The sequence below is a fragment of the Pleurodeles waltl genome, chromosome 5, assembly GCF_031143425.1.
Source record: "Pleurodeles waltl isolate 20211129_DDA chromosome 5, aPleWal1.hap1.20221129, whole genome shotgun sequence".
Classification (NCBI taxonomy): Eukaryota; Metazoa; Chordata; class Amphibia; order Caudata; family Salamandridae; genus Pleurodeles; species Pleurodeles waltl.
This window is the reverse complement of record NC_090444.1, coordinates 748,415,989-748,435,315: the sequence shown is the minus strand read 5'-3', so window position 1 is coordinate 748,435,315 and position 19,327 is coordinate 748,415,989. Positions and strand designations below refer to the sequence as shown.

Here is a 19,327-nt window from a genome sequence, read left to right as displayed (position 1 = left end):
TGGAGTCTGGACTGGAGTGGGGCACCATGTGGGATCAACTTTAAGGAAAAATGTTTGCAATCTTTTTCTGATGGTAGAGGCCAGGGGTGAAATGTGTTTTTTTTTTCAATTTTCCTGTGTGGTTTTTGTGAATTTCCCACTGATTTATTATTTTACAGTGATGATTGTGTTGCTGTTTGGGGCCTAGTCTGCTCTGCCCTGTTTGCTGTACTTTTTAGATTCTCACGGTTGCTGTGCCATATGCTTTTTAAAAACGGCCTTGGATTAAATGCTAAATGTATGTTATTTTTTTGTCTGCATGTGCGTTCTGGTGGTTAGGGTTTGGGTGACTCCTGGAGCCCAGGTCCATGTAGCCAGAAATCTTCCTCTGTTCTCAGCTACCTTCTTGTTCTCTACGCATATGTGTGACAGGGAATTTTTAAACTTAATTTAATTTTGGTTTTTGGCATTGCTGATTTAATGGTGGTGGATAAAGACAGTTGCATGAGTGACCCAGACACATTGGGTAAATAATATCTTTGCAATCCTTTCCCTTCGATGCTACAAAATGTTTTTAGGAGAAAGTGCTCCAGGCATGGGAGGATAATTGGCTTCTTTGTTCTCCATGCCGCCTTCATTGCTGGCCATTTTGTGTAGCCACTGTGTGTGTTTGCCATAGCTGGCATGTGCTTTTTATTCCATTAAGCCTCCTCCCCTGCTGGTCATGTGGTGGTGGTCATTTCGTGTGGCCAGTTTGTGGATTTGCCTCAAGCAGCCATGTGTGCTTTGTACTCCATGACTCCTTCTTTGTTGGCCATGAGGCAGTGGCCTTTTTGTGGAGCCAGTGTGTGTGTGTTTACAATAGCCTGCTATTTTGTCTAAGTGCTCTATACCTGCTTCTTTGCTGGCCATGAGGCAGTGGCCATTTTGTGTCACCTGTGTGTACTGTGTTTGTTATACACCACAATTTTGTCTTTGCCCTCTATGTATCCTTCTTTGCCTGCCGCATGGCGGTGGCCATGTTATGTAGACAATGCACTGTGTGGTCATAGGCCACCAGTTTATATTTTACTCTATACCGCCTTGTTTGCTGTTCATGCAGTGACCACCATATGGTGGAGATGGGGTGGGGTGTGTGTTTGGTGGCCACTTTGTCTGTTATCCTTGCTTCCATGACATACATGCCAATATTTAAGAAGAGGAAAGTGGGAGATTTTAAAAAATAATCAGGAGAATGTATTTTCCCCATTGCCTTCTATTAAAGCTATTAAAGCAGACGCAATTTCAGTCGGGAGTCAGCCAAAATGGATACATTTTTGTCTAAAAACTGGGAGTCTGCCGCCTGAATCAGGTCTATTAGCATGTATGCCATGAGCTACCTACCTCAAGTGTGTGCAGCAAGTGTGTGTTTCAGACAGAAAGCAAACAGCAAACTAGCTGTAGCTTCAGTTCTTTAGGCTTTGACACAATAAGAAAGCTCTCCCCCCAGTTTGGGACTTAGCCAGCATGATGATAACATTGCAATATACTTTCTTCGCTACAAGAACGTTTGTTATGGGAAGCAGGTGGGCACTACAGTACTGGAGACCAATTGTCTCATTTGAAAAAACAACACTCAATCATGTGGGAGGGCACATTAAAGACATAGCTGCTGGAGGTGAGGGAGAAGAAGCTGGTGGTGTGATAGAAGAAAGTGGTGAGGAGAAAGGCCGCCAGCAGCATTATGCAAAGTGGTCCTGTAAAGTCTCCTGCAGCAACCTCTGCATGGCAGAAGGTACGGGGGGATACAGCGAATTTCACCCCAAAGCACCCAAGCAGACTATCTGCTGCAGGTACCCACAGGTAGCTTGTTTCAGTAGTACAAAAAAAAACAGCCTACTATTAAGGCTAAGTTTACTAAGGAGTTGCCGAAACTATGAAAAAGCTTTTTCTACAACAGGAAACTGGGTAAAATGTTTGAGCTTGACCTCCAGCCTTTTTCTTTTGTAGAAGGCTGTCTGCGCAAAATGGAAGGTTCCTAACCAGACATATCTTGCCACAGTTGCTGTGCCAGAGCTGCATTGTGAAGTGCTACAATTGATTGGCAAGGCTATTAAGCAAAGTGTTGTTCAGTATATCCATGTCATGAAAGACATGTGGAATGGTTGTCAAGTAACAGATTACAAGGGCATCACTGTCAACTAGATCTCTTTCCAGGGATTTAAGTAAAGGCTAGCTGCTGGCCTTCCACCTGATGATGTGTTTCAAGGCATTCGGTGTATGCAACAGGTGCGATGCTTGCCTCAGATGAGTCGCATACAGCAGACAACGTCTGGGACAAGCTTAATACCAAGATCTATGAATGGCTTCAACTTAGAGGTCTCACAATTCGATTTGTTGTCATTGACAATGGCAGCATTGTAGTCAAAGTAATGGCTGATTGAGGATATTTCAGAGTACTTTGTTTAGCGCGCTGCATCAGACAAATGATAGGCATGGATTTGCCAAGCATTCCACCAGTTCTCCATTGTCCACTAACAGCCCCCCGGGGTGACAGTAAACTGTCCCATGGAGGCTTCCTACAGCAGCTAGATACTTTGGATTTCCTGGATGGGTCACTGATTGTCTTCATAAATACTATTTATACTCTAAGCAGGGTATAAAGGTCTAATACATGGGCACAAAGTTTCTTCCATCAAACAATTTTTAAAAGCCAAACTTTCAACAACGCTTTTGGAATTATTATGAAGCTGTTCAGTACACCTGTCACAGAATCAGCTAGGTGTGCTAGTGTCCCTAGAAGGGGTGGTGGGCCATCATCCTGTTACATCAGGCTGGTATTACCCTAACCTTGGTCTCCCAAGTCTGGGAAATGGCGGGCAGAAGAGGGGAGATGAACCAGGGCCTGTCTGTGGATTGGTTGGGGGCAGAGGTTTCTGTAAACTGCGGTAAATTTATCCCTTCAGTGAAGGTGGCCCGCATGAAGATTGTGACTTTAGGAAGATATGTTTTTCTTCTTTGTTTTTTGCCATCCAGCCTTTTGTGAAGCTTCTATAGCAGTATTACTTGTGTAGAAATACAGCTATATTGCATATATTGTAATCTAATTAAGGTTCTCTCTCTTCAGTTGGAGTTATATTCATTTGCAACAATTGCAATATTCACTGTAATTAGAATCAACTAATTAATAAAAGAGCTCCGTAATTGGAAAATGATTTAGAAAACTCCCCTGGAAGACTTTAATCAAATGTTCAAATAGGAGTGCAATCTAACCATTAAGAGCACCTAATGAAGATGATTGCCACACCCAAAAAACGTATTATCATGGACTATGTTCCTATTAGAGAGGCCAATAGTAGAATTGATGGAGAAACAGATCTGAGGGGGGGCTGATATACCCACATGAACTAGAAACAGTTATTACCCATTTTTTGAAGTCTCAATAATCAAAAAGACAAGTATTACACAAGAAGAGGTTGCAGGAAAGTTTGAAATGGCTTTTAAACCAATTACAGGATCAATGCCATTTTTAATGGCTCTCAATCATTTCATGACCCTTTAGTCAGAATCATAATGAGAAATCAAGTCCTTTACAGCAGAAGTATTCTCTAACGACACATAACCTACTAATGAGGTATGCACGAGTAATGGAAAGTAGGGGTTTTCTATCAAAATTAAGGGAAAGTATCCTGCCCCCACAGATATATGATGCTTCTATTTCTTTTAGCATGCCTTCTATGCATTTGGTTTTCTTGTCTATACTAAAACTAACTAATTAACAACTGATGGCTCAGGAACAATCGTTATCAATGCTTTCCCTCATTCTAAAGGAACTTACAATGGATAATAGTGCCAGTAACGATGGAAAATCAATGATGACCGGGGATAACAATCCAGCATTGAGAAACCATGGGCAGGCAATTTTTCACATTAACCTAAAGTAAAAAAAATAAAACTAAAGCTAATCACCTGCCAACATCAGGTGATAACAAAGGGAAAGTACTACATAGGGAAAACACTCCTCAAATTATTGATATTGTTTCCTCAATTATTAATTTGATAGACCAGAATAAAATCAAGGAAACAAAAGCAGATCAAGCTAAAGAAAATGTTAAGGTTTGTATTCAAATCAAGAGACAGTGTAACAATCTACAGAGAATTAAAAAGAAACCTGAAGGAAAACTAGGTTTCAAAATGTTTATTAGAACCTGTAAGGAGTGAAGACTTGCAAAATAATCCTGCAAATAAAATGGATAGCTATTTTAAATCAAGGGGACAATACACAAAACAATTACCCTATGGTAGAGGATCATGTATCTCAGGAAAGTTTAACTCATGATAGCACTATCCCGATATGGAAATTCAGGCGATCACCTGATATTGAATAGCTCTGGTGAAAAGGGCCACAAATAATGGCAAATGTGTATTAAATTCGCAAGTTCCTTCCTTTTGTTTGATATTCTCACCTAAGCAAGGTCATTCCAATTTAGTGTATTTGAAAAGTTATTTTCTAAGTTGTTGGCCCACACAATAAACCCTTGGTTCCATAACCTTAACAGAACTATTCAAGAGGCGGTCTACCTTTTAATTGTTACATCTTAAAAATGTTTTATAACATCTACGAGTTAAGAAGTATAATCTGTAGTGATATTGATCTGTTTTAAATCTCCTCTAAATGTATAAATGCCCACTTCTTTCGTGAGACAACAGTGCTCTTCTTTTCAAATGCTGTAGCTGCACAAATTCTGAAGTTCACATTAGTGTTTTATTACAATTGGCATAGATATATCTTTAAATCCGTAATGTTTAAATAATTCACTAAAATAGACTGTGCAAAGACGTGATTTAATATGCTCTGCCTTCACACTTGCAATCTCATGCAGGAAATTTCACAATCAACAAAATAGCTGTAGACAGATTCTCAAAACAACTTCCATTTTTTACCATAAAAATGCAGGGATTGTGCACTGTTGTCATGGCTCCCCAGGGTTTTACTCTCAGCCTGAAGCAATCAAAGAATATTGGTCATTGCACAGTTGGAACATAACAAGCTTGATGAACTTGTCTGTTTGTTCAAATTTGGTTTCTTTACTTGATTCGTCTTTTGATCATTTGCTTTCAGGAAATGTGGGTATTGTGGGATTTAGAGATGGACAATTTTAAGGTATTTTCGGCTCTAGCAATTACCCCTTATCAGGGGCATGCTAGAGGGGGTTTATGTGTGCTGCTGAGATATGAAATGAAGTGGTGGTCTACTATATTGATATTTCCTGCAAATTTTGCTTTGATGAGTTATTGTTCAGTCTCAGATACGTGTGGTAGGTTTCTAGAATACCTTGTGTTAAATGTTTGTCACCCTCAGCACTTCACCACTTCAAGAAGCTATTTTAAATGCAGAGAGTTTGTTTCTAAGCACTATTTTCTTAGTGGATGGGCCAATTATGCCAACATTTCTTCAAATGTCTATAAAAAGAGTGGCTATAATGAGTTAGACCACGGGTCCCCAAACTTTTCTGTACTAAGAGCTACTTATGTTCTATGAACCTCATCATGAGTAAGTAATATTATTGGTGTTGTAATTGTTACCACATCATACCAGATTACACGACTGGCCACCCAGGTAAGATTACGAGCAGTGATCACCTTAGTGCATGAGGAAAGGTCGCCAACAGTAGTGTAAAAAATGCTTTATTAATTTAGAATGCCTCTACATACCTAAAATATGCCAGTTATAGCTGCAATGCCCCTGGCACCTAAGTAATATTAGTAATACATCTCTCCAATGCTGCATGATTTATAACTCAAATATTGTTCTTCAGATACATTTTGGAAACTGAGCCATTTTTCTCCAAACATCAGCTTATGAGTTCTGAAAAAACACAAATTTAAGTTTCAAGTACAGGCTTTTCAGTTTTGGGATACGTATATTAAATCGGCAAAAGGTAAGCTTCTAATTTAGTTGGCTGGTATACACACAGGAGAGCTACTTGTAAGTAGCTAGAGAGTTACCAACAGCTCATGAGCTACTCATTGGAAAAGCCTAAGTTAGACAAACTGTGGGATTTATCAGATCTTGTTCTCCCAAATTAAGAGGAAAGATAAACATGCTCCTTTACTAATAAAATGGAGACTGAAATTAAACTGAGCATTAATCAATGGCAGATTTAATGACAATCTTTAGACAATTTTTCATGGCAACAATGCAATTTAAAATCGTAAATGGATTATGTCTTTATACATTGATGCTAAATAAGTGTTTTGCATCATGTTAAGTGAAAACATATTGAGTGATGATTGTTAGTTAAATGTAGGAATTCTTTTACAAGATAAGCCATTAAAGTATCCCATGACAGTAATAGGCATGAGTTCTCATGTAAAAAGAATTTACACTTACGGAAAAGTTTTGGATGAGGCAACAATGTTTCAAATACAAATTGCTGCAGACTCCTCTTCAGGAAGAATAAACATATCTAAACTTGAAAGTCATGTTTCCTTCATTCCAAACTTATTGAGTTTAAAAACTACTGCTGAACCACTGGTCACACCTATAACGAAGCCCCGAAAGGAAATCTTTCTTTTTAAAGTAACGAGAAACAGCAAATGCAAAACTATGGGGGCCACTTCAAAATGAGCTTACAACCAAGATCAGTAAATTTTGGTAAATTGAAACAAAATGTCAGGGCAAAGATCATTTGAAAAAAAAACTACTCTATTACAAGACAGGCGGAGGCACCAGTGATTTTCTCAGAAACTCACAATTTAACAGTTAAAAAGGGAAAGAAACAATATGATTATGGGGCTTCAGGTTTCAATTCACAAAATCAGTGGTACTATAAGGGCTCCAAATTGGTAATAGCAAATGTTTACAATTATTTAAAGATGAACATTTCTAGTAATTCAACCTCAACAAATCATGGGAATGGCTAAATTACTAAAGTAGCAGCAAAAACATTGGGTCCCAAGAAGTTTTTCAACTCTGTCAGTAGTATAGACATTCCCTATCTACTACAGGTTTCTACAGACAAAACTCCTTCTGTAGCTTTATATGCAGCAGAATCTCATTCAATTGCTGCCCTGAAAAGTTATGATAAAATGTAATCCAAATTATGGAAAAGATATCTAGGTATATTCAATTGTAGTGATTTGCTTAGAATTAGCCTCAACACATATAATAATTTTCGACTGTACGATCATCTTTTACGTTTGCCTACTGGCTATTCTCCAATCTGGAAAAAAATCTTAAGCAATACATCTAAAATTTTTTACTCACGATTCAAATAAGATTTTTACTTTTACAAAGTTCTTTTGCGAAATTAAATCTCCTGAGAAAAGAAATTTTAGCATATAGTTTGATTACATTTTCGTCTTTTAACTTTAAGAAACTAATGAAACTAAAAAGTTATCAATGTGATCTAGATCACTGCATGCAGAATTTATGACTGCTAATAAACTGCTTATTTCTTAGGTGTGGTTTACTGTAATTTTATTTAAGAGCAACTCTAGATACACATATTTGGAGTTTTTATGAAATCTAAATTTGAGTCACTTCCTTTAGGGAAAAAAACGGAGGAGCACATGGCCCCCAGAGCTGTCAATTTTGCAGTGCCATGGTGCATGGTGTAACACATGTATTGTTTTTTTCCCAGGTTTCAGAAATGATCAAAATAAACACATTAACCCAATACTGGTAAAATATCCTTGTGAAGCATAAGAGGAGGTGTAAATTCATATGATGACTTCTCCATCTGTAAATGTTTGTTACAGGTTGAAGAGCGTTTTACATCATTTTTAAAAGTGTAATTAAGAAAATTTAGGGTTTAACTGAAATTATTTTAGGAGGACAAATTGGTACTTTCCCAAAACATTTTGATGTTTGTTAAGTGGTGTTCTGATGGAATTTCATGTTTTGAGGGCTTATTTGCATTAGAAAAAGTGAGATTTAATAATAATTGATGCAGTTTTAAGATGAATGTTTGCATGCTGGAATGCACGTTTGTGTTTTATAACTGGTTATATTACTATGATTAATATGTGGGTACTTGATGAATTCATATAATGGTACAATAGTATTTCTGTGCATTCACTACAGAGTTAAATAAAATAAGTAAATCATTTGAAAAAAGAGGACCAAAAGTTCACCACTGTCAATAAAGAATAGGCTTATTTGGTGGATAGCTTAATCCTTAGCTTGAATACTAATCAAAGGCTGTAAAAATAGACTGTGTCCTCAAAAGACTACATCTGTGCCACAATACAGGATCCACTAAACAAAAAAAGCACTGACCATTTTCATTCCTTTTACAGAAACAGAAGTCTTTGGCCCTCATTATGACCTTGGCGGGCGGCTGAAGCCACCTGCCAAGATCGGACCGCCGGGCGGCCACCAATGCGGCAGCACCCCCGCCGCGGCCATTTGGAGATCCCCGCTGGGCCGCCGGGTGGAAACCTAGTTTCCGCCCACTGGCCCAGCGGGGATCTTGGCCGCAACACAGGTGTTGCGGCCGTGCGACGGGTGCAGTTGCACCCGTCGCGCTTTTCACTGTCTGCTATGCAGACAGTGAAAAGCTGCACGGGGCCCTGTCAGGGGGCCCCTGCACTGCCCATGTCAGTGGCATGGGCAGTGCAGGGGCCCCCAGGGGCCCCGCTACTCCCCGTACTGCCAACCTTTTCCTGGCGTAAAGGCTGGCGGTTCAAACCGCCAGGAAAAGGCTGGCGGTAGGGGGACTCGTAATCCCCTGGGCAGCGCTGCTAGCAGCGCTGCCCTGGCGGATTACTACCGCCGCAGCCATTGTGGCAGGAAACCACCGGCCCCGGCGGTGTGACCGGTCACTTCCACCGCAGTCGTAATGACCTGGGAAGCACCGCCAGCCTGTTGGCGGTGCTTCCGTCATAACAGCCCTGGCGGTCTTGTACCGCCAGGGTTGTAATGACCCCCTTTGTTTTTAAGACCTGGATCATCAGTAAAACAAGTGACCAAAAAGAACGACTGCAAAATCAAGCCTAAAAAGTTGTTCTGAAGGGAAGCCTTGAACCTCCACAAAGGGCAATGATGTTGGCTAGTATTCTCTGCAGCAGCAACCAACAATATTGCCAGTTACTTCAAAACCCACAGCAACAATTGCTTCAAGTTCACTGCCAATCTCTGCAATGGGTTGATTCTATTCAGTAGGACTCCAGTCAAGTACAGAGGTGCAGGCAACGCAGGCCCAGCTAGTGGCAGCACCAATGTCAAATCAGAAGGTTTTCCAAGACTATCTTGATGATCCAAAATAGGTGTACCTCGATCATGATCCACTGACGTATTGATATCGGAAGAGGATACAGTGGCCACAGCTCAGCATGCTAACAATGAAGTATCTTGCAGGAGGGTAGCCAGTGTGTCTTCTGAACATGTTTTGAGTGCAGCTGGCACAGTTGTCATTGTCAGAAGAATCAGTCTCTTGTCTCAAAACATTTAGAGATTGATGATGATTAAAATGGACAAACACTTCTTCATTCCAAAAGATGATAGTGCTCCCCATTCCGATGATTCCAGCCAGTAATGCTGCATGAACATATGCCTGTTCTTCCATGTCGCCGCTCAACATATACTTTTAAGAGGCACCCTGGTAAATAAAGCAGTTGTAGTACAGACCGCTCTAGTAGAATGCACCTTGATCTTACTTGTCAAAGGTCTTCCTGCCTTAGAATGGAAAAATCGGATAGCAGCTGAACTCCATCACCATTACGATGATTTTCTTACGCTACTAACAGTTAGTCTGTTTTTCTGAACTGTTTATTACAATGTCAATACAATTTCAAGTATCTTTTAACATCCACTGTATGCAGCGATTTTTCAGCTGCTGTTTGTGGGTTAAGAAAGAAAATCTTTAGAACAACAGGTTCATTTAGATAAAAATCCATAAGAACTTTAGTAATTAGTCTAGGATTGGTTCTGAGAATCACAGTGTTACCTTAAAACTGTAGACAAGTATCTTTAATCATGAAGGCTTGTATTTCACTAACCCTTCTGGACAATGTAAGAGCCAATAACAATGTTGTTTTCCACGTCATTAATCTGACCTCCACCTTTTGTGTACACTCAAATGGACTCTTCATGAGTTGTGCAAGTACTATTTTGAGCTAGCAAGTCAGAGGAGGAGACCGTATTTGAGGGAAAAATCTGAAAAGACCATTAAGAAACTAATTAATTATTGTACTACACCATAATAATGGTGAACCAGTTGAACGTCTGTACTTTGAGCTTGCCGCCAGATGCACTTTAATAGAAGCCCGCACCAAACATGATTTTGCCAATGGTAAGAGGTAAGGGAAAAGTTGCTCTAGTGGTGCTAAAATAGGAGGAATGTTTCATTTCTGGCACCATAAACAGAAGCGCTTCCACTTTAATGTGTGTCTTATTAGTGGTGTCAACTCTGGCTTCCGCAAGAATGTCTCTGCAGTCCTGAGGTATATTCATACTAGCGAACTCATGGTATTCAGAAGCCAGGCCGATAAGTGTAGGGAGGCCAGGTCTGGATGAAGTATCTAGTTGTGGGTTATTGTCAATAGTGTCTGTGGAGGGTTTAGCTTAATGTGATTCCTCTCTGATAGCAGTAATAGTTCTGCAAACCAGTGCTGTCAATGCCATCTTGAAGCAATCAGAATTTTTCAAAACGGTTCACTCTTCATTTTGCTGAGACGTCTGGGTATAAGAGGGATCAGAGAAAAAGATTAGGCAAAGATCCCTGACAATCTGATAATCAACTCCTCCTTCGACTCCGCCACCTACCCAGACCCCTGGAAGCACACGGAAATCACCGCTCTCCTAAAAAATACCAAAGCCGACCCAGAGATCCTCTCCAACTATCGCCCCATCTCCCTCCTCCCCTTTCCCGCCAAGGTCGCCGAGAAACTAGTCAACGCCCGCCTATCCCACTACCTCGAAGAAAACAACACTCCTGACCCCTCACAATCCGAGTTCCGCAAGAAACACAGCACAGAAACCGCCCTCATCGCATGCACTGACGACATTAGGACCAAAGCTGACAAAGGCAAGACCGTTGCACTCATCCTCCTAGACCTCTCCGCAGCCTTTGACACTGTCTGCCACCACACACTCCTCACACGCCTCCACAACAAAGGAATTCGCCACAAAGCCTTAGACTGGCTCACCTCCTTCCTCACTGACCGGACCCAGAGAGTCCGCCTCCCACCTTTCCACTCCATCACCACCAAGATCATCTGCGGAGTCCCCCAAGGGTCCTCTCTCAGCCCCACACTCTTCAACATTTACATGATCCCCCTAGCCAACATCCTCCGATCACACGGAATCACTATCCTCTCCTACGCAGATGACACCCAACTTATCCTCTCCCTCACCCGCAACCCCACCACCGTCAAACCCAACCTACACGCAGCTCTCCTCGACACCGCCAACTGGATGACAACTAACCACCTCAAGCTTAACTACAACAAAACCGAGATCATCATCTTCGGCCCCAACAAAACCGTATGGGACGACTCCTGGTGGCCCACCGCCCTAGGACCCGCACCCACCCACGCAAACCACACACGCAACCTCGGCATCATCCTGGACCCCTCCCTCTCCATGACACAGCAAATCAATGCTCTTACCTCCTCCTGCTTCCTCACACTCCGCACTCTAAAAAAAAAAATCCTTCAAATGGATTCCCCCGGAGACCAGGAAGACAGTCACCCATGCACTCATCAGCAGCAGACTAGACTACGGTAATGCCCTCTACGCCGGCACCACACTCAAACTCACACGCAAACTCCAGAGAATCCAGAGCACAGCCACTCGCCTCATCCTTGGCCTCCCCCGCCAAGAACGAATCTCACCACACCTCAAAACCCTTCAATGGCTCCCCATAAACAAGAGAATCACATTCAAGATCCTCATCCACGCACACAAATCCCTCCACAACACCGGCCCGACATACCTCAACGAAAGTGTGAACTTTCACACTCCCATCCGCAACCTCCGATCAGCCAACCTCGCCCTAGCCACAGTCCCCCGCATCCAACGCACCACCACAGGAGGCAGGTCCTTCTCCTACCTCGCCCCCAAAACCTGGAACTCCCTCCCCACCAACCTCCGCAAAACCAAAGACCTCCTGCTCTTCAGAAAAAACCTCAAAACATGGCTGATCGAACAATGACCCTCCCGCCCTGCCTCCCCCACCCCTCCCCCCCCACCAAGCGCCTTGAGACCCTCACGGGTGAGTAGCGCGCTTTATAAAAAAATTTATTGATTGATTGAAAACACATTCCCCCACAACCCTTGATGTGGGTGTCAGCATATGTAAAATTGGAACTTCTGGTTCCCTTCTGTTACAAAGAGATCCAGTGTTGGTTTGTCCCACTGAAGGAAGACTATGTTCAACACTGATTGACTGAACTCCCATAGCTGGCAGTTTTTCTTGGTTCTGCTCAATGTGTCAGCTAAGATTTTTTTGTACCTGGAACATGTTCTGCTTGTAATGTTATTTGGTTTCTCAATAATTATTGTTTGTCCTTCCTGAAATAGCGCTGAAGATCTTGTGCCTCCATGTTTCTTCACGTAGTGCAAACTGGCAGTGTTGCCTGTGCAGATCAACATTGACGAGCCTGTTATCCTTGGAAGGAATGCTTGGAGACTTGGTGAAATTGCTTTGATTTCTAATAAATTAATATGCATTTTCATCTGCAGTAAAGACCATTCCCTACTTATTTTTAGACCTTGCAAATGGGCACCCACAAACCTCTAAGGAAGCATCCATGGTGATTCCATATGTGGGTATCTGGATTAGGAATGCTAGTCCCAAAGACAGATTGCCAGCTTTTATCCACCAAGGTAGAGCTGTTGCCATGTTTGGAGAGATCTGGATCAGGTAATCAAATGATCCTTGTTTTTTAACCAATTGCTTGCTCAATTCTGCTTGGAAAGGTCTCATTCTGAGACAGAAAAAGGTACTAGTGAAATGGCAGAGTACATCATCCTTAGAAGCTGTCTGAACAGGCATGCCAAAAGCGCTCAATAGCCTTTGCACTAATATTATAAGTCTTTTTTGCCTTTCCTGTGATAAGAATGCTTTGTCTTGTCTTGGGTTGTATCTAGAACTGCTCCTAAGAACGATATCCTTAATGATGGATGAATCAATGACTTTTGATGATTGATTGTAAGACCTGTGTCTTTGACCAATGCCAAACAAGCTGTTGCCGCATTCAATGCTTGATGTGCAGTCAGTGCCTTTATCATTCAATGATCGGGTAGGGGAATACCTGGAGGCCCTTCTGCCTTAGGTGAGCTGCCACAGGGCTAGATAATTTGTAAAGATGCAGGGGGTTGATTTAAGCCCAAAGGGGAGGACTTTTAATTGATAGTGAGTGTCGGCTACCCTGAATCTCAGGAATTTGTTATGTTTTGGATGAATGGGATATGAAAGTAAGCATCCTGTAGATCCAAGGTTGACATGTAATCTCCATGATTGAGGAGATGCAGGATGTCTTTATGTATTACCATGCAAAATGATTGTTTCCCCGGGTATTTGTTAAGCTTCTGCAGATCCAGAATGGGTCACCATTCCCCTGTCTTCTTTTTTAAGAAGAAATTGGAATAAAAACCCATTCCTTTTCTGGGAGTGAGGTACTTTCTCTTTTGCTCTTTTTTGTAGCATGGTGAAAACTATTTGTTGGAACAGATGGATATGAGGTGGTCCATTTCCTTTGGTGGAGTGTTTGGGGCCTTTGTTTGAATTCCTAAGTTTGACCATAGATGATCAGTTCTAACACTCATGTCCAATCGTCCAATGTTATCCATCGTCACTGGTGGGAAAAGTTAGAAAGTTTTGCTCCAAAAGGTTGGTTGTCTGTAGAGGGCATACCCAGCACAACTAGAATGTCTCTGCTTCCTGCCAACATCTCTTGCCTGCGAGGATTGTTTCCTTCTTGTTGCTTGCTTCATGTAAGCTGGTGGTGATCTAAACAGCTGTTGATAGGAAGGTCGATATTGCAGCTGAAAGGGCTGATACTGTGGATTCTGGTATGCCAGTAACCCCCTTTCTTTTCCTTATCTGCATGGTACTGGAGGATCCTGCAGTATCTGTGTCCATCTTGATCGCCTATAAGGCATCCTCAACATGCTTCCCAAACAATGCCAAAATCATCATACGGCGTATCTACAATTTTATTCTGTACTTCAGGCCTGAACGACGTGGCCTTCAACCATCCTTGCCAGCTTAGAACCACAGCTCCTGCCAATTGCCTGAATCCTGTTGGCCATAGCTCAATCTATTATTTCTGAAGCGGTTCTTTCATCCTCCTGAAGAATTTTCTTTGCTTCCCCTTTTATATAGTCTGGCAAAAGATCTAAATAGGTTGCTATGTCCAATCACATTTGCATGTCATACCGGCCAAAAATGGCTAGTGAATTGGCTGAACGGACAGTAGAGAATCTTTTAGCAATAGTATTTAGGAACCTGCTTTTCCCTGTCTGGTGGTGTTGATATGGGTGTCAAAGGATTCTTGGACCAATGCTGAGCTGCTTGTATTCCCACAGAATCTGGCCTTGGGTGCTCAACTAGACATGTAGGAGACTTTTCTGGCACCTTGTAGTTCTTATCTATCCGTGGCAGAATAGCGGAGAGTGCTGCAGGGTTCTTCGTTATTTTGTCCCTTCTTCCCAAATGTAGCCTACTATTAGGATTGCTCTAATCGAGTTCCTAGAAGGCTCTATGAAGATTTTTTTAATAGTCAAAGGCAACTAAAATCTTTATTGTGGCTCTTAACATGAGAATATGGAAACCTCTGATCAGGTGGAGAGTCCACCGTTCGTGGTGCAGGTGGAGTTGGTGCGGGAATCAAATAATAATCCCATTCACTGGGAGTAGATTGATTGTCAGGGATCACAAATCCCTCTTTTTCGTCATCTGTGAAGGCTGGATCATCATCAGGATATCGATATGTGATATTGGATGATGGAGACATTCAAGGTGTAAGAGAAGGAGATATAGGACAAGCCGTTCTCAGAGTTGGGGGCGTGAGGTGGACACATGGATTGCAGTGTGGATGTTGTATTGGTAGATTCTGAGAATCTTTTACAGTAGTCCTGCAAATTGCCGGGGAGGTCTTGAACCAAAGCTAGAGGCACTTGAACCATGCCTTCTTGGGATGGAGGATCACTAGAATGCTGGAAGTGTTCCACATACTGTGCAAGCCTTTCCATGTATTGCTGTGCTCTTGAGGCATGGTAATCTTCATAAAACTCTTCCCCATCCTTGTCCTCATACGTACAATTAACTCAGAAGGGCTGTTGGCCACTCCAACAGCCCTTCAAATGGGCCCTCATCATAATGAATCATCTTTGTCAAGTAGGTGACTTGGAGGAGAGGAAATACTTTACTTGGGGATGTATACTCTGGACCCAAAAATTCTGCAAATGTTGTATTAGTCGTTGACGGTACCATCAACGATGATGTTGTTGACCCTGCTGTTATGTTTATGGACAGCTGAGAGTTCTATTCTGCTACTAAATGTGTTGATTGTTTTGCCAGTGGTTTCACTATCAAAGACAGTGTCTTCGTCGACAGGCCTTTTGTCGAGGGTGTGTATGTTGACTGTGTCCTTGTCGTTGACGTCTTTATCGACGGAGTCGCCGTCATTGCGATGGTCGTTGACAGTGTCATTGTGGTCGACGTGGTTGTTGTCATTGGTATGTTTGACGACAATGCCTATCTAGAGCTCTGAGGAGGAATTTTTAACTGTAATACCAAATTGGAAGGAGGGGTTGGCTCTGATTTCGCAGTTATTATGGAGATTTTTTATTTTTTCGCCCTGTGAGAATGCTCTTCTGATGTCCTCTCTCTTAAAGACTCATGATGAGTCTTCTTTAAGAACTTCCTAGGTGCCTCTGATGACACTTGGTCACGTGACTTTTCTCTTTTTCGTGACCTTTCGTGAGTGTGAGTAGAATCCTCACTACCTTCCTCCTCAGAAAGAACAACCTTTTTTGTTTTCAGTTTCTGCAGCAATATACTTTATACTTACCTAGCATGTATCACTTGCCTATATTTAAGAGTTTTGGAGGAAAAGACCTTTCTTAAAAGACTGACACTTTTGAAATTCAGATGCTGGTAGATTAAAGTTGTCCTTTAGATGACCAAAAAAGGGTTCTGATGCATAACACTGAGGAAAAATTAGTAGAGCTCAGAGAGACTCCCTTCACACGCATTGGTAGAAAATCTGAGGTAAGAAGCCTCTCTGGGGAGTGTTCTAGAGTGCGCTGTTGCCTCATTGGCTAGAGTTTGGTTATTTGTAAATGATGTGGATATGCTACTCAAATGTGTGTCTTTTAGCCACTATAGGCTGTGTGTGCTTTATTCTACTGCTTGGTAATGTTCTGTGGGACTCCCACTTCGATGATGGGGAATTATTCAAAATGTAATTTAAAACAAATAAAGATAGTGTGTTTGATGTGTTCATGCGACTGCACACCATGCACCACTATCCCTTTTTATATAAATATAGTTTTACACATCATAGCTTTATACCTTCAAAGCAACGCTTGTCTAAAAACAATTTTCAGAAGCGGAGCAATGGACAACCAAGCTCCCACATCAATAAAACAAAGTTAAATTCCCTTGGCACACCCACAAGAGCACCTAACACTCTACAAACATCTTTGTCTCATTTAACTCATCTAACACAACCAAACATAACTACTCACAAAACACAACTAAACAGTCATAAAAAGTGAACAATGGAAATCCCTGAACTGCATGAAGAGGGTGCACCAGATACAGAAAGCTATATATGTATATATGCAGTACATGACAATTCCATACTACAATTGATTTTAAGGGCCCAATTTCGAATTTGGCAGACAGAATACACAGTTGTATCCTCTCCACTAATCTCTAGGTCTCCCCGTTTCATTTAGAGATGAACTGACCACAAGCTTTCTGTCCCCAGAGCCCCCTTGGCTCTGTCAACGTAAAGCTTCCTCCGATGGACCAATGGAGTAGGCCCGACAGTGGAAGTGCATTACACAGCCCGCCGTATTTGGGGTGGATGGTCTAATGTCCTTTTTTTCTGTCCAGCATAGTCAGGTAAAACCTGGCTATGAGGGAGGAAAAAACTGTATAAATACCCCCCACAACATGGAAGGAAAGGTGTGGGAGTCCCTGGTCTTTTTTTCAGAAACAAGGTCCTGGTTTGAGAGTATGTTTCTGAAAAACAAAAAAAGTGTATAAGTTTGGGGAACGACCATGAAACCTAACAGCAGCCGCCCACCAAACTTTTCATAACTTGAAAAGAACCAATGTGATGTCAATTATTTTAAAGGTCAACTGTGGTTTCCTTCTAGGTACAAAGTTGACCACTGGGCTGGACGTGAGCTCTAAATTTGGCAGACAGCAGTTGGGTCTGCGTGGCGGAGCTAAAGTCCTCTACCTGACAGAGCACCATTCGCCAGAGCCTAAATCTGGTTGTACGTGTTCACACACTGTTTTTTTACACCTATTCACTGCAGCAGTCGCACCTCACCATTGCTCACCATGGCCTATTTTTTAACCAATGATGGCAAATTATACATTTGTTGCAAATAATTTTAAAAACTCATTACACTTTTTTTCTTTTCATCATTGTTTGCTTTGACATTTCTCTTTGGAGCACAGGTAGATATGATGTTTATGATGCTCGGATTTACTTAGCAGTATTTATTTAGAATGTATTCTTTTAGAAATGTTGTTCTGAGAGGGGGAGAGAGAGAGCGAGAGAGAGCGAGAGTGAGTGAGTGAGTGAGTGAGTGAGTGAGTGTGTGTGTGTGTGTGTGTGTGTGTGTGTGTATATATATATATATATATATATATATGTAAATATATATATATATATAAAAACACTGTCAGTTCCAGACAAACACTATCCTTGTGAGGACCGGTGCATTAGGAGAACCGGTCCCCGTAGTGTGTTTAGGTAGTTTTGAGCGAGTGCATCAAAAAACTAAAAGTGCTGCTGTTATATTTGCTCATCCGCTTTATAACATTCTGTACTATCAAAGCGCGCATGTAGTTAGACTAGTAAATACACACTTCATTACGGTCACTGGCCGGTCCTCATAATTATAAGTATGCCATCTTGTGTGTGTGTTCTTACAAGGGTTGAGTATCTCTTTTAGCCTTTCCACTGTACCTCTGATTTTGATTTGCCTCATCAGTGGTTTCATCATCTTCACCCTCATTTTCTTCACCTTCACTTGACTCTCTGTTTAATCCTTGTTCTCTGAAAACCTATAGATTTGAAATAAATCATTATGTAATGATGCACATGAGTAACAGTTTAAACATCAAAAACGCCACTAGCCAAATTTCACTCTAACATTAATTAAGCTCTCACTAGGACCTGTCAGGTCATCCCCAGCTTAATACTAATGCGAAATGATCCCATTGGTGTAAGTACTTTGCAAATTAAATTAAGATCTCATAATTATTTATAAACAAAATATATCATAATTCCTAATTCAATTATTTATCTATAATAAGTGCATGTTGTTAAAAAAAAAAATTGTGTGGTTTCAAGCAGATAAGGAGTCATCTTCGGAAGCATAGGAGGAAGGGGGTTGTGAAGGTAAATTTATTGAAGGCAACCAGCAGCCATGAAACAACGCTTTAAACGTAATATCCAGTATGACAGTTCTCCAGTTTCTTTACTTGCAGCAATAGGTTTTCCAGTGGCGTGAGAATGGCAAGCCGAAGAATATTCTACTGGTTCTACATCACACCCACCTGCAAGATACTACAGACTTCCTCTAAAGCTTACACATTTAGTTATTCAAGGTGTGTAAACTGAGGGCCTCATTATAAGTTTGGCGATCTGATCTGACCGTCGGACCGCCCTGGTGGCCGTCCTTCCAACAGCACCTGGCCGAAGGTCCTAGGACCACTTTATTATGAGTTCTACATGAGGCTGGAGTGACTGGTGGACAGAGGCATGGGGCAGTAGAATGGAGCTACTGCCGGCCATGCTCTCCTACCTGTCAGCACGATGGGCAGCCTGTTTCCCATGCACCATGCCAAGCATGGGACACAATGCACCCCCAAACCCTAATTTTTTGTGGGCCCCCCGTATCCCTCTCCATGCGGCAGTACCCCGTTGGATGCCCGTTTTGGGGGCCCTTACCTGCCAGACTGCCAAGCTTTCCATGGCGGTGGGATTTTCAATTAAAACTTGGCGGTCCCGCAGGTCGTAATAGCCATGGCGGTTCCCATGCCGGGATCTCTAACATTGATCGCTGCGTTGAAGGACCGCTGTGGTTCCCACCATACTGACTGACAGTATGCTGGGTGGCTGGCGGTCCACTAACAGTCTTTTGGGGGTCCTATAGCCAAACTTG

At 41.9% G+C, this 19,327-nt stretch overlaps 1 protein-coding gene across 2 annotated transcripts in view; it reads right to left on the bottom strand.

Moving 5' to 3' along the window:
• The window catches only part of NPHP1 (nephrocystin 1), a 523,503-nt gene that overhangs the window by 323,549 nt on the left and 180,627 nt on the right, over positions 1–19,327 (bottom strand). For both annotated transcript variants that reach the window (XM_069234711.1, XM_069234712.1), the window contains exon 7: positions 18,127–18,224. In XM_069234711.1, coding sequence (XP_069090812.1) covers positions 18,127–18,224 — 98 coding nt within the window. The remainder of the gene's footprint in view (positions 1–18,126; positions 18,225–19,327) is intronic.